This window comes from Augochlora pura, chromosome 4 (assembly GCF_028453695.1).
Source record: "Augochlora pura isolate Apur16 chromosome 4, APUR_v2.2.1, whole genome shotgun sequence".
Taxonomy (NCBI): Eukaryota; Metazoa; Arthropoda; class Insecta; order Hymenoptera; family Halictidae; genus Augochlora; species Augochlora pura.
Window position 1 is genome coordinate 26,643,598 of NC_135775.1, and position 21,200 is coordinate 26,664,797.

The following is a 21,200-nucleotide window of genomic DNA, read 5'->3' on the forward strand; positions in this document are numbered from 1 at the left end:
TTTTATTTCATCGCACGTATATACGTACTTCTCGAAAACCGTTCGGTTTGTCCGTCATTTAGTTGGATGAACGCGATCGAGTAACCGCGCGTTTTAAAGTCGTTTCGCAAATTTGTTCGGAAAATTCGTCTCGAATTCGAAGGTGGAATAATGTAAGCGGAAACGTTAATGATATTACGGGAACGAATTACAAGATAAATGCGTCGAAATAAACGATTTTGAATAAAGCTACGAGAAATGCGTTCGACGCTATTGATTTGTTATTGCTTGACTCGAGTATCGTACGCGAGTCCATGGCATCCCGTGAACCCGACACTCGGGGAGCAAGTAGATTTGGTGGGAGCCGTGAACGAGAATTTCAGCCCGAACCAGATTCGGGCGCCCGAAAGCAGCCAGACCAAAGACTCGATCGATTTTCCAAATTTCGATAACATTTTCAATGTAACGCACTCTCCGCTGAATTCGATTGATCGCGATCGCGGTGGTCCCGGTCGCAGTTCTGCTCGTGGTCTTGATCGCGATCGAGACCGCGAACCTTTGGACGACGTGGAACGCATCGAGCCTATACAATGGCCTGTTAGACCGGATACGTTCTACACTCAGAGTTCGATCGCTTCGAGTACGTCGATATCGTCGCGGACTCCGCTCGATTCACCTACGCTCGCTCAAAGAGATCCTTCGACGCAGAGGTGAGTTTGCAAAAGTTTTGTAGTTTTCCTCGGCTCGTTCGGTAGTTGTTTAGCTAAACGAGCTGCATCCGTACACCTCTACCTAGCCTATTTGTTACAGGTGTCCCCCCATGAGCGGGCCGTCGCCAGCACTCGCATCATCCGTGGACGAAGTTTTTTGCGATTTCAACACGTTTCCGACACAAACGCTTTGCGAATGGCGAAACGGGGATGGCACCTTAGATTGGAGAGCAGGTACCGGCATGGCTACCAATTGGATGGGTGGACCTCCGAGCGATTATACCACTGGAACCATGGAAGGAGGGTACTACAGTATACAGAGTCTTTCCGATATCGTATCGTTTTCATCTTTCTTATTCTATGTACGAAGGAATAACATGTCCGATTGCGTTATCGTGCCACGTGTAGGTACGCTTTCCTGGAAACCTCGCAAATACCGCTGTCCAAAGAAAGCAAGGCAAGAACCTTGGGAGGACTGTTGCACAGTCCTCAATTGGGAAGTACCGGAGTGAGCGGAACCTGCGTCATGTTCAAGTACGCGTTGGATGGGCTAAGCGTAGCCGGTTTGAGAGTGTTGATTCACGCGGGAACGGACGAGTATTCGAGCAAGAAGGAGGAAACGGAGATGATCGGAACCGACAATGGGACGTTACCGTCCTGCAAGCCTTCCGTCGCTGAAACGTTCAGCGAACGTATCATTTGGAACGCTGAATACTATACCCTCGGCGTTTGGCAGCAAGCCCAAGTGCTCTATACCTATCCCGAATTACATTCGGTACTTGACCAACAACTGCTCCTTTCTCCTTCGCTTCTTTCTCTGCGTCGCTCGTACATAATATAGGCATACTATAGAGATATCCGGTGCTTGCTTAGGTGGTAATCGAGGGAATTCCTGTGGATACCACCGATACGGCTCGTTTGTACAGAGGATACGTAGCCGTAGACGACATAGATTTACAGCCTGGTACATCTTGCGTAGGGTTCTGCAACTTTGCGGGTGGGTTTTGCGATTGGAGCAACGACGCTGAGGATGATTTTGACTGGACGATTGTAGGTTCTTTCGTACGCATATTTTTCTTGGGCATCGAGGAAAGAACGAACAGATGTTTTTCAGAAACGTTTCAGAGTCGGGGAAGCGGAAACCCAACGACTGGACCAGCCATGGACAGTTCTAGCGAGCGTTCAACAGCCGGTGGATACGCATACATAGACTCGTCGTTTCCACGCAGACCTGGAGACAGAGCCAGACTTCTTAGCACGAGTTTCCCTGCCCCGAATGCCGACGCACCCATGTGCCTCCACTTTTGGTTCCACATGTTCGGTACCGGGATTGGCAGCCTGAAGCTGTTCGTAAGACATTTTCGTAGCTTGGACGCACCTCTTCGAGAGATTTGGTCGTTGAACGGAAATGCTGGGAACACGTGGTTCGTCGCCGAAATCACCATCAGCTCCTTGGACGATTTTCAACTGGTGTTCGAGGCCTCGGTGGGAAACACTGGAATGGGCGACATCGCCATCGACGACATCTCCTTCGCGCAAGGATCTTGTCCGAGTAGAATCTTCTTCTTCCGTTTCCTCCACACTTTTGTGCTTAATTTCGAAACTTGTTTTTAGAGTATTGAGTAATTCGGAACTTATCTTCTGTACTCGCAATTTGTAGTTTCGCCTCAAGTCGCTGCACCAACACCTCGAGACTGTAGCTTCGAAGTCGACGAATGCGACTGGATCAACTCCAGAGACCCTGATCGTGTTGAATGGGAACGGGTGTTGTTCCAAGTGCTCGGCTCGAGGAATCAGCGGAAACCGTATAGCAATGGCTATACGATCAACAGGAGAAACGAGTTTTTCCTTGGTCTGGGACGTCCGCGTGGTGGGCCACGGTCGTCCGGAGGTGGAACAGCGCAGCTCGTTAGTCGTGAAATCAATGGCAGCGAAGAGTCAGTTTGCATCACCTTTTGGTATTTGATGTTTGAATCTTACATCGACTCTAGTGGACCGAGTCTAGGTCGGTACGATGATCGTCGATATAGTCGAGTGAAATTTTAATGGCGACGTTTAACGGTCCGTTATTTGAAGGAGTGCTTCGGGTATCGGTACAGACAACCGGGGAATCTTCTACCGAGTCCAGGTCAATTTGGCAGCTTTATAATAATCAAGGACCCACGTGGAATTACGCGCAAATTAGCGTAACCGAGAAGAGGAACTTTAACATTGTGTTCGAGGGTACTTGGGGTCCGAATCGAGCCAGCGGCAGTATAGGCATCGACGATATTTCGTTTTACACCGGCAAATGTACAGGTAAATGAACGGTAGAAACCCGGTGATATTATGAAACTGGTTTTGGTAGAGGTGTCGATAGAAATCACAACGGTTCGCAGTGAAACCACCGAGTGCTGCGGCCAGGCCGGAAGACTGCAGCTTCGAAAAAGGATTATGCGGATGGGAAAATATTACTTCGTCGGACAACGAACGCGCAGTCACTTGGCAGAGTGCTTTTCTCACTCATCGACCGGCTCAGTTGCTGGACAAAACTTTTGGAGCGACCGGTGATTTTATCTTTTTCGATATATTTACGACCAATCAGAAATCAACGGATGTACGGCTGCGATCACCGATTATACAAACATCGCCGGACGAAGAATCCGTTTGCTTCACCTTTTGGTTCGCTGCTTTCGGAGTCGAAGAGTCCACCACGCTGCAAGTTATCAAGATGAACGCGGAAGAAGAACAAGGCGTTCCGAACGATACTGGAAACCAGGAGCAAACTGTAAGAGAAATTTGACCCGACGATTTACCAAACGATTCAGCGAATCAACCAGAAGCCGAAGAATCCTCTTTGTTCTTATTTCAGCTATGGTCGTTAACCGCTAAAGGATTTAATAATCCAAGACCCGTGTGGACTGCAGGACAAGTTACGATCGACGCGCGTGTACCTTATCATTTGATCTTACGAGGAAGCGCCAGCAACGGAGGTTTCGCTATCGACGATATTAAATTCCAGCCTCAAACATGTGCAAGTAAGTATTCTCGAATCGTTTTAAAGAAATCATGTAGCCGATCCAATGAACTTAACAAACGCTGTAATTTTTAATTCCGACAGCCCGACCAACTGCTGCTCAACCAATTGTCGCTGGTGAAAATTAAGCTACCGAAAAAGCAACAGGTAAGATATACTACACAAATTTAGTGTACCTTTTATTGGTACAATAAGAAAATTGAACAGACCAGTAAATCAATACTGCGATCAAGGATAGATAACAATCGATGTGGATTCAACATTTTATTATAGTTCCGCTTGTCTTTTTATAAATTGCCTCTTCATTTCGAATGTAACGATGCCAAGGGCAACCCCAGCGTTTAAACTGTCGACTCTGTTTGCCAAAGGTATGTTGATACGAATAGCTTTCCTATCGTTCAACAACTTGTACGAGTCGAGAGACAAACCACAGGTTTCTCCGCTTAAGACGAGCACAATTTCTTGTCTCGTATAATCTACAGAATAGTAGGGTACGACAGGTAGTTTCAACAAAAGGTCTGCCATTGCTTTTATATTTGCTGCTCCATTCGATTCTAGAACGATGCTTTTATTCGCATCGTCGTCGTTAGCTGAGTTCGATTTCAGTTGTTCCGGATCGACGTCAAATATTCCAATGCTGGGTTGAAGCATGTCAGTGTTATACTGTGGTACAAACTTATCGCCAAAGTTACTATCAGCCAGAAAAATGGTCGAGTTTTCGTTTATTAAGGGCGGAACCTCGTCCCATGATGGAAACGCATGAATAGGCAGTCGAAAGTGAGCGCCACTCGCGGCCCTTAGAACTTTCGGATCCCACAGATCCACGCAACCTTGGTGGAAAAAAAAAGGAAAATAATACTATTTGTTTCCCCATTTATGTAATAGATGCTTTATGTAACACAACTCCTAAATAGACTATACCTTTTATTAGAATTAATTGTTCACATCCTACGCCTGCTGCTGCCCTCATAATTGATCCCAAGTTTCCAGGTTCCCTCACATTGTCGCATATAATAGTAAGCGGTAACAAGTCACTGTCAGTAACATTGTTCTCTACTTTGGGAGTCTTAAATATTCCTAGATTTGGGTCGAATAAAAATTATTGCAAGTGTGCCGGTGTGTGTTGCATAGAATAATAATAACAACAAATACAAAAGTACTAACAATAAAGATATGGTGTTGTTACCTATTACTCCAGGCGGGCTGGTTAAGGTAGACCATAATTGAATAGTTTTATATGGAACTTTATAAAGTTGTGCCTTGTCAGGGATAATACGGTTTAATTTATCGATATCGTCTTTATTGTTAAATAAAACAATTTCCAATTCTACACCAGCCTCGACGGCGTCCTTAATTAATCGGTATCCTTCCAAAATGATTTGATCGTTCTTTTCTCTTCTTTTCCGTGACCTAATTTTAGTCATTATAGATCTAAACCAAGAAGAAAAGACAAATTTTTGAAGAATTTCATTTTTACGACAATAATAGATGTGTAAGTAACACAATGTTCGATCGATGAACCTACGTTATGGTTGGATCATCGTGTTCGCACACAATGATTCGTTTTTTGTTTTCAATCGCTGGAACTTCCTTAAGCTTTTCTATCGATTTTTTCCGTGCTGTTCGTACTGCTGAGATTCTCTTACTTGAGATACTTCTTTGTTTGGTGGTCTCATCGTTGTCGTAAAGCTCGTCTTCGTTAACAATTGCAGCCGGTGTACGGCTAGCCCACTTCATTCGCGTTCGGGTTTGATTCAACGTTACATCGACCGTTGTTATAATTGATTTGTATTTCGTTGAATGTCCAAAAGATCGAAGAGTACTGTTGTATAAGACATTAAAAAGTACCATTCTCTTCTCTTCAATTATCTGCAACAAATTATTATATGTAACCGTAACAATACGTATCGTGCACAATGTACGCTATAAGGTATAGAATATTACGGTACACAGAATGTTTGCGGTGCCACAGTATATGCTTACTAGTATCGATTAATTAAAATCGTAACCGACACAAATCGATCATTCGATATCGTTAAAATGTGTCAGTATTGCCACTACATAAAAAAAGTAAAGCTAGTTTGGGAACGTACAGCACCAATTAGGGTGGTGGCAAAATGCCAAACCTGTTACCCGAATTACCGACAGTCGACTTTGACTGTCAGTTTCAGCATTCCGCCGCATCGACAATTGGCGCCAGAATCACCCACGTGTACACAAGCCACGAGTTCGCTCGAAAACATTAATTATGACAAAACTGGGCGACCGAAACGTGAACCAAGGGCACACAGTTGTCCAGAAGAATCTGCTGCATAGATATCGCGTAAGAAAACGAAATGACAACAGCAACGCAAGATACAATTCAAGAACAAGATAGTTTACCATAGTTCAAAAAACAATTATAATTACGTATTATTACGGAGTATTTTGACTCCCGTAAACTTCACCGATTGCGAGCTTAGGCATTTCTTTTATTTTATACTTTCTTTTGTACGATCAAGTCTTCCTTTATTTGTGGTTTACGTGTTTTATTTTTTAAAATACACAGGCGTTCGAATAGCACTAATACTATAGTATTATCGATGCTGGTAGTCTTAAAGCTAATAAGAGTAATTTTATTATTGTCCAGAGCGATTGTTTATAAATTATCATATAATATTTTTAAGGAAATCTTTGCGGAAAAGGTCTTCCTTTTAAAAATATCACAAAAAAATCCAATGTTTGCAGCGTAAGACAAGCTCGCACGCAAAGATCAATTATTATTGACATATTTCTTGAAATTACGTTTGCGAACATGGAAATAATATGCAAAATAAGCAGAATAATGGGGAAGAACGTATATTGTTTATTTATTTTCTAAATTATTAGTTGAAATTTGAAGGTAGAGAAGAAACTTGAGTTGAATAGAATATCATCGAATTCGGTACGATGCGATGAAATATTGTTTGGGAACCGAGTAAAACAACAAAAATAATGATCGTTGAAACGGTTTCAACGAATTTATCGAATAAAAGTTTAGATTCTTCCACTCGCGTACCTTCCATTGCTTAGACCTTGGACTAACTGATTTTGGTTTACACAAACTTTCTATTCCTAATATCGTTTCGGATATTGTTATCCTTGCATGAAATAGTTTTGCGTTGCATATACGCGCTCACATTTGTATGCATGTATATACATATGCATGCGTGCCAAGGCGCACACAGTATATATATATATATATATACATACGCATCTGTGCAACGATAATAGTACACGAATAATATGTATACGCGTCGCGTGGATGTGTACACATTTGAAAATGGAATATTTTTTCAAAAACATAGAACATAAACGAGAAATATTTTGAATGTTTGTCTTAATATTGTACAAGCAGTCTCTAGTTTTGGATATTTAAGCACCGGTTCTCCCATCGAAGAACTCTGGCCAGAAGTATAGATTCTTGATAACCGAGTCTGTGCTATACCCAATGAACATATCGGTAATTGCTACGCTTGCACAGCATATACATTTATACATACACATATGTACATGTACGCATACATGTAGATGCGCGTGTCGAATGCTTCCGTAACTATCGCGCATACGTATTCGTTTAGCTTCTACGTACGCGTAGAAATTAGAAATAAATCTGTACAAGTAGTCCGCATGCATGTATGTATGTATGTTTTTTGTATGTATGTATGTATGTATGTATAAACTAGGCATTAGAATCGCTTCTTATAGTTTGAAATCATTGTGTATATTATACGTTTGGAAGTTTTGATTTTGTACGCACCGTGGGAGCTGAAAATTGTCAATTCCCAGCATAAGATATGGTTCAAGCCACATAAATATCTGTATTATTAACCTACTTAATCTTTTGCGATACGATTAAAGGAAACGTTACATTTACCGTCTTCATATGTATTCATATTAAATCATATCATATACCATATCGTATCATATCGTAAAATTGACCCTTAAGACTTTATCGTTAGCTTGGAATTTCGTAACGGTGCTGTAATCTCTCGAACAATGATATATGTATATTAGCTTTACAACGGTATATGTATGTATTGTTTGTTATTGGTTTTCCTCGAACTTTACAGATTGGTAGAGAGCATCGAGGCTAGAAACGCTCGACAACGAGCGGTAGTCGCGGAGTATGGATTGCAGTTGAGGTTACGAATTATACGATCGAATGCCCAAGGGTCGAATCGAGATCGCGCGTACGTGCAATCGATAGATTCAATAGACTCGATAGAGACGGCGCGACGCGATGCGCGTAGCGTGCCCTGCGTCGAACATGTAGGTACGCGTACGTCGAAACGCACGAGGAAACAGACTGAGCGAATCGTGTTTTATTTCTCGTTAATTCTAGTTTCGAAGCAGACAAATGTTCCGATAGGACCGATTCAATGCACATTATTACTGTAAGAGTTATCCGTTGAAAATATGTGGCAAAGTTTCAAACGATAATCGCGTCGATTGCACGTTTGCGTCGAGCAACGAGTTTCCTTAAGATTAATTATTGTCATTTGTATAATTCCATTGGTTATGCTTTGTAGTCTCTTATCTTAATATATATAATGTCACGTAGTATTGTCAAAATTTTCAAAATATTAGTCTTTCTATTTTATTGTCCAAGTCGAAACGGTGCGATGGAAATCGCCATCCCCCCGTTCTATGCCAATATCGATAGCTCAAGTTCGACTTCTGTTACAGTTATTTATCGAACGTTCCATCTCGAAACAAACGGAAGAAAGGCCCAGAACCAAGCCTTAAACGACAACGCATATTATCGCCTCTTATCGGGAGTGGTTGCACGCATCCACCGCGAGCGATCGCGTGCAAGAAATCCCATCTTTAGAACAAATACGAATGTATTTGAACGATGTAAAATGCAATAAAATGGGCTAGGGTGCGTTAGAATGGCGTAGAATGCTCTCAATTGTGCCAGAATGGACAACAAAGGAGGAGTAACGAATTCGAACGCGTCGAAAAAATATAATGACCCGATACGTCCTGCTTTTGTTTGGATAGCCGGATGAACGAAAAATTAGTATATTGCGTTAGCGCGAACGGTAGACCGTGTCGGAGATCGAACAAGAGTAAAGAAGCATTGCAAGTACGTGTGTACGTTTACGTGTACGTGTACGAGTACGTGGGTGCGTCAGCGACAACGTACCGTCGACAGAGAACAGAGGTAAGTCTCGCCAACATTCGGACCAAATTCCGTTTTCAACTTCTGTTTCTGTTTCAGTTTTCATATGCGTAGCCGTTTCCATTACCGATTCGATCGATTGTAAAATCGACGGCTCGTTCTTGAGCAGATTATCGCAACGCGTACTCACGAGATTGCGGTCCGCTCCTCTATAAAATATAAATGGCACGTTGGTTTATTTATCATTGTATTAGGAATATCTTGAGAAAATCTTGGAAATGTTTACTCACCGACCATGCCTGACCAATATTTGGCATATTGTAAGCATACAGACCAAGCTCGTCGTGCGGTTTCGTCGAGATTTGCAATATCGGTTTGAAAAATTGTTTTCGATGTTGCTGCATTTGCAATTGATCTTCGTTGTCCGTTGCGTATTCGTAGCCAGATGTTTTTGCGGCCATTTGCTCGGCGTCGTGTTGCTCCTGAATAATCATCGAATAATCGTTTAGAAAGGATTTTTACATTGATACGGAGGAAGAAAGTGGTAGACGATCAATGGTAAAATAGTATCGTCGTAATAATCGCGACGAATGTTTACCTGCAGTTCGCGGGCACGATCTTCGAGAAGCAACTCTTTTAAACGGTCGAACCTGCCGACCATTGTGCGAACATTGGGGCGTCGGCTCCCCCCCCGAAAACTGATGATTGACCTCTCCGTAAAGATATTTGTTTTGCTGTTTCGAGGAGTGTCGCATACCGTTTCTCAATCTGCTTCCACCCGGTACCTTGTGAACTACTTTTCCATAAATTGGAGTGCTACCACCTGCTCGGTTTCGTGCACCACCTGACGACAAGTATTCCCTCTCATTTTCACGGTACAAGCTACGAAGAATTTATCAATAATTTGTATCTCAACCATTGGATCAAAATGTCTGCCTGCGATTTGTTTGGCATTTTTTTAGGAAAATAGCGACTCGAAACTTTACAGATCGTCACGCGTTGCTCGCGACAAGTCTTTTGTCAACGTATCGCGCGTGCTACATAATTTTCCCAATTCGATTGTACAAGCTCGAATCCGGCTCGATCTTCGATACGCGTTACACGATTACGGAGTAACCGGTCGGGGTTAAGGTCGGGGTCGGGGTCGGGGTCGGAGTTGGGAGTCAGGGTCAGGGTCAGAGCAAGCGGGGAAGGCAAGGGTGAAGACAAGGACGAGGATCAGGGTTAAAACGAATCCGATCTTACCACGATAATTAACAGGGGGCTCGACGCCTTCGGAATACGACTCCCTTATATTGTAACTCGCAGCGCTACTCTGTCGCTTCGTGTATCTCCACATTGCCCTCAATTCCTCGCACGTTGGCTCAGTTAGGTGCACGCACTTCTCACCGATGTCGCCGGTATTTCCCGACTGAGCCGAGATCGGATCAATGAATCGTATACCGGCCACTAACGGGCTGCTCGAGTACGCTAACACGAAAGCGGTCCATACGGCTACGGTGTGCATTTTCTGCCGAATCAAAGTAACGACGACGCTAATTAAAATTATGAGATTGACGACAGGATGATGCTGAATAGGAAGAGGGTGCTGACACAGGATGGAGAGGAGAGGGAGGAGAAGATAGAGAGAGAGAGAGAGAGAGAATGTGTGTGTGGGGAGCTGGAGGAACGAGGGAACTTGGAGGGGTGGCAACCGAGAGAGAACGACGGGATGATTCCAATACCGAACGACACGGAACGTTGCTAGCCGAAACCAACAAATATCCAAATAGTTCGGATACATTCGACGTACGACCATGTTTGTCAAATACTTTACTCAAGACGAAATCGTATCCAAAAGAATCCCAATTCCTTCGACGGAGGTGTCGTTGTTCGGCAACTATTCGGTAACCATATGGCAAAGGATGACAGGAACGATCGTCGGTGTACCGCTTTCACGACACACCAAGATAGCAGCAAAACCGTTACTGTGAACGGTAACATTTTTCGAAATTCTTAGCCACGGGAAATTCGAATCCGATTTCAAAGCGGTCTGTTTCGAAGCGTCCGCAGTGCGTAAACACATTTGCCTCTTCGAAACTTGGACTTAACCGCGAGTTCGTGTCTCTCGAGAACTCGTTTCGAATCTTGATTGGTATCCCCTAAACATTTTTTCTTTATCTTTGAGCGTAACAGGTTGAAACGTGGAAGGAAGTCTGAAGGAAGGTCGCGATTCCGTTTCGTAAGAAACTGGTGTTTCTTCGCGTCTTTTCAGAAATAACGCAGCAACGTTTTTTGTTTCGAACTCGATCTTTATATTTCCGAAAATTTCATAATCTTTCACGAAATCGACGAACGGATTGCAATCTTTCCTCTTACTTTCTTTTCGTTTCGTTTTCTTCTTCTTTTTGCTTTTTCTTGTCGCGTGCACATTTTTTTTTACGGAATTCGTTGTCGGTTCTAGATTATAATCGTGATCGCGATCGCGACCGTGCACGTGATGGAGGAACCAGTTGGACGTCTCGCGATAAAGAAGATGAAAAACGAATCAAAAGGAGATGGAAGAAAGGGGATTAGGGTTTTAGATGGAGAGTGAACTCGTGTAAATTGAGCAAACAGCGAAGAAGCGAACGAACGAAGAACCAGTCATACAGTCGCATGAATGGATCGAGAGGACATGCAGAGTTGGCGAGATAGAGAGAGAGAGAGAGAGAGAGAGAGGGAGAGAGCAAACCAGAGAGGGTGCCAAGGATGGAAGGAGGTCAACAGTGGAACGAGGAGAAGCTGGTGAATGAACGAGAGCCGGATTCACTAACCTGCCAGTCCACGCAGTCCGGAAACCGACGAGCAACTGAGAGAGTTGCTGTCATCGGATCGACTATTCGCCTTCCTTTCCATCCCCGCTTCCAGTACACCCCTGGCTTTCGTTTCCACCCTCCCTTTCTAGCTCCCTCTTGCTCCCTGGTGCACCCTCTTTGCAACCTCCCAGCGTTCTCCCGCGGTGCTGTCCTTCCAATGCCCTCTCTGGGCCTCCTCTGCGTCGTTTCACCACCGACCGTTGTCACGTCGTTCATCTCCTTTTCATTTTAATAAGCGCTGCAAGTAACCGTGCTTGCTTCTTTTTTTTCTATTTCTCCCCGTTTATCTCGTTAACCTTCGTTCTCCACGCGTTGTTAATTACGTCATTTTTTTTTACGCGGACACACGCGTAGATATACATACAGAGATAAGATTCGATCGATCCTATTTCGGTTGCACGATCAATTTTTCATCCGTATTTCCATTTGCCCCGACACGTTCAGCGATCGCGTGCCAAAAATCTTGATCGGTATCGTGACCGGAATTACGGAACTAGTGTAATCGGTCAAAAAGAAGAACCAAATCGAATGTGTAAGAAGGCCAAATGTCGTGGATCGTTTGGCAGTTCCTTGATAAATTCGAGTTCAAGAAACTTTTCAATCGACCGGTTTTCTCCGTTGTTTCCACATCGACGAGCCATTTACGCGTATGCAAGACCGTAGGAGCGCGAGCCCGCTGCCTCGTGCCCCCGGTTCGCGCAACAAGTTTCTCTCTAGGACTCTTCCCGTCCTTCTCGCCAACTTGCTCCCCGAACCGAGTCGCATACAATTTCGATTTACGAATGGCTCGTTGACCCGCGAGTAATTCTACCTGCTACGATCGCAAGTGTGAATTTTCCTTTAAGTAGAACCATTTGTGTTTTTTTTGTAGGAAAGCCATACTTCTTGGACCAATGATGCGCGCACGAGTACGAGCGCGAGAGATGGAATAGGGATAAGCGAGAAGGGGTGTAACAGCGCACGCACATCCTCCCTCATTAACCACCCACGGAATTTCAGTAAACGGACCACCGTGGGGGTTGCCTCGCCTCTCGATACCCTACCTCTGCCGTCACTCTGGGTTTCAAGGCCCCTTCCCCGTCTCCGTTACCACCACCACTGGCGTCGTTGACGACCACCACCCGCGACCATCTCGCGAAGCTCCGGAGAATTGTCACGGCAGTGCGGCTGCTGAATGAGCTAAAGTGGGGGTAACCGTTTCCTCCGAACTACCTACGCAATCGATAACAGTCTTGTCGGTTCTACTGAATGGACTCTGCCTATCGTACGGTCTGTCTCGATCTCGCTCGCACCACTTTGGTTCGAGCACCATCCTTTCTCCTCCGTTTATCATCGCTATCATCGTCGTCGTTATCATCATCATCATCATCATCATCGACAGCAGCAACAGTCTTGACCCTTGGGGTTCTCTCTGGGTCCATGTCTTAGAAGGCCTCGGCCCTATAGCCACTTGGCCTCATTGCCCCTTAGCCCATCGACATCACTCTATCGATTACTACGCCCTTGCATTCCCCGCAATCCAGTGGGCTCTGTGGGGGTTTCGCGGGGAGCAGTTCTATCGATCCGACCAACCGTACTACAGTTCATTCATAAATCTTTCCTGGTTTTCGTTCGACGACGTTACGTTCTTTTTCCCTCCTTCGCTTCCGCATAATGCGCGTCTCGGACTAGGATCGGTCCATTGAACCATGCTCCGTTCGCAAACCGTGGATTCGTCCATTGATATATCGTTCGACACGATTACACAGTGCCGTCGTGATTTATAAGAAAAACCGAAGAGGTGCAAAACTCTCTCGAAACCTTTGTGGTCGGTGTGCTGTCATTGTTCGAGCGACGCGCGAGAGAGGTGGGATAAAACGAAATACGAGAACCAAGTTTAAATAGTTAATAAATTTATTTATGACATTTCTGTTAAATACTGTACATTATTCCATTAGTTTTAAATGCTTGAATACGTGTACGAATTAATTGCTAGCAACCGCTAGACATCTACGAGAGACGCTATAAGCTATAAATAGTGATACGTGGTTAAAGAATCAATGTGTAGTTTTATGTGATGATTCGTTTTCTAATCGCATCCGTTCAGTCGTAATTGTGCGAAGCCTATTCAGATTTCGGAATTCGGACTTCGGATATATCGAACGTAACGATATCGTTAAAGAAAAGATACACAAGATGTATACAACGAAAAAACGTTGATCCAATATATCCAGCCACGCTTATGCTCTACGTTTCCCTAAGGTATTGAAGCTCGTGGGAGTAACTAAGGCGAGAAAGTTCTAGAAACGTACAGGTATAAAGGCGAAAGGTTGTAGAAACCCACGGGTTTTCGGGTATTCAGACGAGTCGACTATTTTCCTGGGTTCTGTCTCTCGCTCTCTTTCTCTCTCTCTGTAACGCAGGACAGAAACGTGTGCGCGTTCTCTATCCTATTCTATCAATTTCTTGTTTATTCTGTCTTGTTATCTTCGTCTTTTCTAAAATAGTTCATTATAATGCGCGAGAACCATAAATGTACGTTCTTGTATCGAGATTTCGCGTTAAAAGAACACCAATGTTACACCAATCTTTTGATGACGCGAGTGTACGACGTGTGAATACGAGTGAGAGTATAATTATGATTGTGATTGTGACCGTAACTGCGATCGTGTGTCGAGAATATTTTAAAAGGGGTATAAAAAAATCACGATTCGTGGAGTAAGTGTTGGTCCTTAACCACTGCTGGAAGATCACCTTTCGCTGCTCCAGTAACTCTTACCGATAACCTCTAGAAAGAAATGTACAGTTGTTTTTACGACGCGTACGGTGTGCGAGGCTCGTCCGAGCCTGCTGTCTTCGCGCTACCTTCGCGCAACCTTCGCGCTGCCGTCACCACATCACACGACGGGACGGAACGCAACGCAACGCAATGCAATGCAACGCAACGCAACGCAACGCAACCCAACTCAACTCAACTCGATGCAACGCAACGCTACGCGTTGTACGCACCTACTACACACCAGCTGCATACCTACCTGTACGATTGCTGCCGACAGGGCTACGACTTCGAGAGTAACTCCTGCTATAACTCCGACGGTTCCCGCGACCGTTGTGTTCCCTGCTGTGGCTTCGACTTCTGCTTCTGGAGTAACTGCGATCCTTTCCGTTGCGGCCACCCCTCGATCGCCATCGATTTCTTCCGCCTAAACGAGCACCAGTTGAATTTCATTGCAACACCGTGCACGATCAAGTCGTAGCATTTTAGAGTCAATGTTCGGCCCTTTTCGGGCTTTTTAAAACGGCTTTTGCCTGAAAAGAGAATCTCGCAAAAGCAAAGTACCTCTGTGTCTCCCGTATCCACCGCTTTTATTATCTGCAAGCTCCAGCAACTTTGGATTTATAACTTGATTCGCTTCTTTCAATACCTGGATTAGGTCGTTGGCCTTGTTCGAGTTGTTCGGCGTGAAAAATGTATAAGCTGTACCGGTTTTTTGACGGCGACCTGTTCGACCAATTCGATGAACGTAATCCTCCGAACAAGAGGGATAGTCAAAATTGATGACAAACTTGACGTCTTCAACGTCTGAAATAAAGCACACGTATTAGCTATGTTAGTTTTCAGAGATTTCCTGCCTGTCACACACAGACAGAGATTCCGTTCAAGTAGTTCCGATATAACGCGGTACAATGCAATATAATGTAATATAATAATATTATATCATATAATAGAATAGAATAGAATATGATGTAATATAATATGATATTGTATGGTATGATGTAGTGTAATATAGTATAGTGTAGTGTAGCATAGAGTAGTATGACACGGTATAGCATAATATAGTCTAGTGTAATATTGTATAGCATAGCATGGTAATAGTATAGTATAGTAAAGTATCTAAGAAATGATATCGTGAACTTGAAATTGAAACGATTCTATGTTGAAACACGCTCCCTAAAAGGAGTAGGTAAAGCCCAACGTGCACCGATCATTTCCCAGTCGCTTCGATAAATACATGGTAGACGCATCGATTATTTCGTGATTCCCGAGTGAACGATTCTAATGATGATAAACCATAAATTAGAAATATGGCAAAGATATTGATTTTCTTATTCGAAACTGGCTGAGAAGTGACCCCCACGCACGTTCGCTACAATGATGACCTATAAGACTATCAAATTACGATTGTTACCAATTCACGGAATCGAATCTGTCTGGTACGAGCGTTTCAATTTGGATTCCGAAAGAAAACGAAACCAAACGAAACGATCCAAAAGATCTGAATCTACTACCCGTTTAGAGAGCGTTTCAGCAAATAGGAGTACAAAGCTCGAAAGTAAAGAAAAGATTTCGTACAAAGGCAATCCTGATTCCCTTTCAACTAACAAGTAAATTTGTTAATGAAGTTTTCAAACGAAACCCGGACCGAATTCATATACTCGTCCGCGTCCTAACGTTCTTTGTAGGCAAACAAAAAAGAAAAGAAAGAAAAATGGAACCAGAATTGATACGGATAACAATGTTGCTTATAGTAGTAGATGTAAGATACGAGCGTGTCATGATTAATTTTTTGCAAAGGTTATACGAGGATAGAATAAGTGTAAGCTTACGAAATGACGTATGACGTGTATAGGCGCGTATTTGGTGTTTCGTAAGATGCGACATGCTAGAATCGCTTGAAATATTCGAACAAATTGAACGATAAAAATGAGAGAAAACCAAAAAGCCGTTTGCAGGCGCATAATTGTGTCGCGTTTCTGTCGCAGCTTACGAAGCCCTATGCCGATATGCTCGTGTGATAAAAGTATACGCGCAGAGTCTCATAGAAAATCTGTACATTTTTAATACGTGTATGATTACACACTTTCAAAACAACAAATACTTTGTTTCAACGAATACATTTCTTTCTACATTATTGTGAACAACGCGTGTATTTTTCTAGTCGACTCTGAACCTGTTTGTGGTGTGTACATATGCATGTGAGAAGTCCATATATATATATATACACTGTACATATGTATATTTGCACACATACACGCGGAGCTATACGCGTAAGTGTAGACGTATAGATGCGCATGTTGCGTACGGACATGTATGTATATATGTATATACATAGAGACACGTATATACACATATAAACACATAGAGACATATGTATGTATAGATATATATATATACATACATATACGGCAATGAATTGAAGATTACTGTTATACTAAAATTAGGCAGTGGGTGAGTGTCGCTAGCAACGTACGGGCAGGGCCTGGCTGTTTGCGCTCGCTCCAGCTACAGCCTCCGCCACTCTGTTGCTACAGGGCACGCTTAGAGAGGCTCTGGCATCAGCTACCATGCCACCGCCTCATTGGACCGTTGTTGGGTCTGATTAGCTTGAGCGGCCAGCGCAGGGGATTCTATTCTGGCAACAACGACTTGGCCAGCCCAGATGGCGTACAGCGTAGCGTAGAACTGATATCCAGTATGTAGGAGGTAAAGTAGATCCCGATTTGGCCCAGACTGGCCCTTCACGGAATTGACGTATAGAGGCACGCGTCGCAGCCAGCGCAGACAATGCAAACCAGTGCACCACCGAACAAACAGGCGGCGGGCACCCCCAATTTGCTTTGCATTACCCGGCGTGGGCCTGCGCGCAATGTGCCTCTGCAATACAAACAAAGATCCAACCGCGTTAGCTATATGCTCACTTCAATGGCATTCTGTGTTGATCAATATATCAATTTTCTATTATACTTTTATTTCCCTTCTCTACCCCATTCTCTAGCCTATCTCTTTTCTTCTATCCGCTACCTTTGTCCCGATACCACTCTTGTTCTCATTTTCACTTCTATTTCGTTCCATGTTTCAAGAAAACTCTATTATCCCGCTTTACCAGTCTCTTTCACTTTCGTTTGTTTTCCGTCGACTACATTCAACCAAGTATCGATAGATCTTCAACGGTTGTCCCGTTATCGAGTTCCCGACATCGCAAAGCAATTTCAGCAAACTAGAATTTACTACTACTACTCTGTATCCTTGTTTTTTTTTTTACAAATCGATCAAACAACTGCATTACTTGCCCATCATCGTATCGTAATACAAATATTCTCTGATAATTTTGAACATTTTCTCGGATTCTCACATTTAAATTATTCAGCTTTTTATTAGTTTATTCGACGTATTTAAACGACCTACGGTAAAAATTAAGGAAGCAAAAAAAAAACACAAATATTAAGATCGTTAAATGAACCACGTTATGCCTTTGCAAGATCGTTTATGCGCAACTTTTAATTCAAACAAATTCGCAAAAATCTTAAGACTTCTACTCTACCTTTAAAACACTATTTGTAACCTGTGATCGTTATATTTACAATGTTTGACGAAACGTAAATCATTGAAAATGTAAAAAGAAAAAAGACGAAAGAGAAGTAACTGAACGACAAATAAATAAATTTTAAAAATACAGTACTTGTCAGTATTGTTCACATATTTCGTATATACGAGTAGTTTGCAGCTGGCAATTTGCTTGCTTTTTATCAAGAGATCGCACTACCGTTTTAGCACATAAAGTGGTCCAAGTCTCTATATATCAACGCGTACGCAACGAAACCTTGTTCCACGTCTGAGATTCGAACATGAAAGTGAACAATGTATTTAGTACACATTTAAAGTACACTCGATTGTCCATCAGCAATCCCGGTAACACGAATATAATCAAGGTAATAGTTTTCAAAAAGCGGGAACAAAATATCTTGCGTACCGCAGCAATTATCAAGCACAAACAAGATTTGTAGATAGTAATATTACTCGTTAAGTATTTCATTCTCCGTACCAAAGGAAAATGAGCAACGATGCTCGATCTTAAAATTTCATTGTATTGCAATAAATATTTCACTTACCAAGACCACGAGCAGCAACGTCTGTTGCAACAAGTATCGGAGCTTTTCCGGATCTAAAGTCTGAAAAATAATACTACCTTTTAAACAACTATTGCGACCTGAACGTGAGTCCTGATTAAAATTCACGTTCTTATCCTCGTACATTTTCAAGTTACGCTGTACTTACCTTGTAAAACCCAATCCCTTTCCTGTTGCGTCTTGTCACCGTGTATGCAAACAGCAGGCCAACCGTCTCTCTTCATTTTCCTAGTTATTTCGTCCACTCTGCGTTTCGTTTCGATAAACACTATCGTTTTATTCTCGCTTTCCGCCATGATTTCTTTCAAAAGCGTACTTAATCTACAAGTAGAAGAAACATGTGTAGCAAAAGAAATCGAATGAACGTGTTAGATACGAATTCGAGCAAACACCGATAGGATACGGTTGTTTCTTTTCGGTAACCTACTTGTTCTCTTTTTCGTAATCCTGACAAACGTCGATGATTTGTAATATGTTATGGTTGGCAGCTAATTGCAAAGAACCAACGTTGATTTGTGCGTAATCCTTTAAGAAGTCTTCGGCTAAATTCTTTACTTCTTTAGGCCACGTTGCAGACCACATCAACGTCTGTCGGTCCGGTCGAATTTGCTCGATAATTTTCCTAATTTGCGGTTCAAATCCCATGTCTAACATTCTATCCGCTTCGTCCAGTACCAGATAGGTGCATCTTTTCAAGTTTGTACGACCAGATTCCAGGAAATCCAACAGTCTACCAGGCGTAGCTATTACGATCTCCACGCCACCGTCTAAATCTCTAGCTTGTGCTCCCTTCGGCGCACCACCGTACAAACATGTATTTCTAATGCCGGACGAATGCCCAAAATCGTCGGCGACTTGTTGAATTTGCTGCGCGAGCTCTCTGGTAGGAGCCAACACCAACGCGATAGGTCCATCTTTGCGACCCAATTTAGGTTGACTGTTAATATGTACAATTGCTGGTAATATGTAAGACAATGTTTTCCCAGAACCAGTTGACGCTATTCCCACCATGTCTCTTCCACTTAATGCAATTGGCCATCCTTGTGCTTGGATCGATGTTGGCTCTGTAAAACCTTGTCTTCTGAAAGAAAGGAACATCAACTTAAATGTAGAACCGATTAAAAAATATAAATATTTTACTATCGACAATACACAAAGTCAATACTTACTTGATCTCCTTCAGAACATAGTCTGGAAAGCCTGTCTCTTCGAAGGTAAACACTGGATTAGGTATATTCTTTCCTTTCAGCGTAATCTCCTTTTCGCTTCTGTATTGCTCCACTATTCTGAGGTCACGATTCTGAACCGACTCATGCGGTATGTAGAAATCTTTCTTGAAAGGTTCCAATCTACTCAGATCCCATCGAGGTTTTCTCAGGTTTGCTCCAGGCTGCCCACGACTGTTTCTACCACCTCCGCGATCTCGACCACCGCTACCGCCCCAGCTTCTTCTGTCTCGTGGAGATCTGCTTCGAGATCTTGTACGGGATCTGCGTCTCCTATCTCTATCACGGCTTCGACTGTAATTAATTGCATCGCGATTGCAGTGAACAGAGAGCATCGATTTGAATTCCAAATCACCAATCTGTCTACGATCTTGAATTGTGCGAATCGCTACTTCTAGCACGATGTACGATTCCACAGGAGAGATTTCTACCAAACTCAGCGTCAAAGAAGCGTAGGAGGTTCGACGAAATCGATCGACTAGGCATCAATGAGAATTCCCGGTAAATACTAATACCACGGTTACACATTCTTTCATAGACAGACGTGGAAACGATCGCATTTTGATGGAATCGTTCGAATCTTTCCATGATGTACGCGTTTAATAGGAAATACATCGAGCATATTGATAACACGTATGTACTCCGAGGCATCGTATATAGTTGCCTGGCTGCTTACCTTCTATAGCGACCCATATTCAATTTCTCTTCGGTTTCCTTCTTCTTTTACCGAAACGTCGCGTACTACTTGCAATAGTAATGTGTAGCGGCAATAGTTACTCAAACATAAAAAAAAAAGCCGCGAGATACCATGTAGTACCTTGAAAAACTTGAATCCAATCAGAAGACGCAAATGAAAGCGGCTTCTATACCGCGAACAACACAATCTTGTGAACGGAAGAGAGTGTCGTAAAAGTTCAACGCATGCGCAACACCGGCTAAAAACGTTACTCACACATATGCATACGTATATAAATTGAAAAAATTCAATGAAAAAATTATAGACACCGGCGATCTTATCGTGGGGGGATATCTTTATTTTTTGGAAATGTAAACGAGAGCAAGGAAACAGTCTATAATATATCGATCGTAACTCGAATGTTTCTCATGTAAAAGTTTGAAAACGACATTCGCGTTGTGCACATGCAGGCGATTGACACTTGTGTCGCCTCTTTTGGAGAAAAATCAAAGCTCCATTCGGGGTCCGTACAGCGCCAATTGGTGTAGCGACGAAATGCTCAAACTGTTGGCTACATAACCGACAGTCTATATGGGCGAGCAGTTTGAGGGTTTTACCGCTGCATTGATTGTCGCTGTGCGGACCGCGAAAGGAGCTTTGTATTTTCTCCGAAAGAAACGTCACAAGGTGTCACCGTACCTTGCGTGTGTACATGGTATCTA

General features: G+C 43.1%; 4 protein-coding genes and 1 long non-coding RNA gene across 10 annotated transcripts; 2 read left to right on the forward strand and 3 right to left on the reverse strand.

The window, feature by feature from the left end:
* The first annotated feature begins 237 nt into the window (after positions 1–237).
* On the forward strand, positions 238–8,505 carry LOC144468325 (MAM and LDL-receptor class A domain-containing protein 1). Of its 3 annotated transcripts, none has more exons than XM_078177727.1 (11): positions 238–689; positions 790–993; positions 1,098–1,464; positions 1,563–1,739; positions 1,815–2,241; positions 2,350–2,694; positions 2,766–2,987; positions 3,068–3,456; positions 3,541–3,706; positions 3,790–3,852; positions 8,413–8,505. In XM_078177727.1, the coding sequence occupies exons 1-10, from the start codon at positions 238–240 to the stop codon at positions 3,831–3,833; spliced, it is 2,793 nt and encodes a 930-aa protein (XP_078033853.1). In that variant the 3' UTR covers positions 3,834–3,852; positions 8,413–8,505. The 3 variants fall into 3 exon arrangements, 2 of the variants coding, with proteins under 2 accessions (XP_078033853.1, XP_078033852.1); XM_078177726.1 differs by lacking the exon at positions 8,413–8,505 and adding an exon at positions 3,979–4,099; XR_013493798.1 differs by lacking the exon at positions 8,413–8,505 and having other exon boundaries at positions 3,563–3,706.
* On the reverse strand, positions 3,957–5,743 carry LOC144468327 (rRNA methyltransferase 3, mitochondrial). Of its 2 annotated transcripts, none has more exons than XM_078177733.1 (5): positions 5,655–5,743; positions 5,231–5,574; positions 4,892–5,136; positions 4,627–4,782; positions 3,957–4,535 (listed from the first exon to the last, which is right to left on the reverse strand). In XM_078177733.1, exons 2-5 carry the CDS (start codon positions 5,554–5,556, stop codon positions 3,973–3,975), a joined length of 1,290 nt encoding a protein of 429 aa, XP_078033859.1. In that variant the 5' UTR covers positions 5,557–5,574; positions 5,655–5,743; the 3' UTR covers positions 3,957–3,972. The 2 variants fall into 2 exon arrangements, with proteins under 2 accessions (XP_078033859.1, XP_078033857.1); XM_078177731.1 differs by having other exon boundaries at positions 5,650–5,737.
* Positions 8,506–8,734: 229 nt separating the features above from the next.
* On the forward strand, positions 8,735–9,080 carry LOC144468330 (uncharacterized). Its single transcript, XR_013493799.1, has 2 exons — positions 8,735–8,893; positions 8,951–9,080. It is a non-coding gene; the product is annotated as an uncharacterized LOC144468330 (long non-coding RNA).
* Positions 8,845–11,700, reverse strand: LOC144468329 (uncharacterized). Its single transcript, XM_078177736.1, is given in 6 exon segments — positions 8,845–9,060; positions 9,142–9,333; positions 9,450–9,506; positions 9,508–9,695; positions 10,097–10,361; positions 11,647–11,700. Coding segments are annotated over 6 exon segments (795 nt in total). The 3' UTR covers positions 8,845–9,021.
* Positions 11,701–13,554: 1,854 nt separating this feature from the next.
* Positions 13,555–21,065, reverse strand: LOC144468861 (putative ATP-dependent RNA helicase DDX17). 3 transcript variants are annotated; one of them, XM_078178630.1, is made up of 8 exons: positions 20,479–21,065; positions 19,746–20,096; positions 19,004–19,657; positions 18,725–18,897; positions 18,559–18,618; positions 15,008–15,250; positions 14,703–14,870; positions 13,555–14,455 (listed from the first exon to the last, which is right to left on the reverse strand). In XM_078178630.1, exons 1-8 carry the CDS (start codon positions 20,493–20,495, stop codon positions 14,418–14,420), a joined length of 1,704 nt encoding a protein of 567 aa, XP_078034756.1. In that variant the 5' UTR covers positions 20,496–21,065; the 3' UTR covers positions 13,555–14,417. The 3 variants fall into 3 exon arrangements, 2 of the variants coding, with proteins under 2 accessions (XP_078034756.1, XP_078034757.1); XR_013493884.1 differs by lacking the exons at positions 13,555–14,455; positions 14,703–14,870 and adding an exon at positions 16,920–17,323 and having other exon boundaries at positions 15,110–15,250; XM_078178631.1 differs by lacking the exons at positions 13,555–14,455; positions 14,703–14,870 and having other exon boundaries at positions 15,110–17,323.
* Between the last annotated feature and the right edge of the window lie 135 nt (positions 21,066–21,200).

Bases quoted from the DNA above. Each gene is read 5' to 3' on its own strand.
- LOC144468861 (XM_078178630.1), bottom strand. The intron at 14,871-15,007 runs GTACTTTGCTTT...GTGCTCGTTTAG, and splicing joins TGGATACGGGAGACACAGAG to GCGGAAGAAATCGATGGCGA. The intron at 14,456-14,702 runs GTAGGTATGCAG...ATTTCTTTCTAG, and splicing joins TGTCGGCAGCAATCGTACAG to AGGTTATCGGTAAGAGTTAC.
- LOC144468325 (XM_078177727.1), top strand. From the start codon at position 238: ATGCGTTCGACGCTATTGATTTGTTATTGCTTGACTCGAGTATCGTAC. The intron at 690-789 runs GTGAGTTTGCAA...TATTTGTTACAG, and splicing joins AGAGATCCTTCGACGCAGAG to GTGTCCCCCCATGAGCGGGC. The intron at 2,695-2,765 runs GTCGGTACGATG...CGTTATTTGAAG, and splicing joins CTCTAGTGGACCGAGTCTAG to GAGTGCTTCGGGTATCGGTA.
- LOC144468327 (XM_078177733.1), bottom strand. From the start codon at position 5,556: ATGGTACTTTTTAATGTCTTATACAACAGTACTCTTCGATCTTTTGGA. The intron at 5,137-5,230 runs GTAGGTTCATCG...TTCTTGGTTTAG, and splicing joins CACGATGATCCAACCATAAC to ATCTATAATGACTAAAATTA. The intron at 4,783-4,891 runs GTAACAACACCA...ACCCAAATCTAG, and splicing joins CAGCCCGCCTGGAGTAATAG to GAATATTTAAGACTCCCAAA.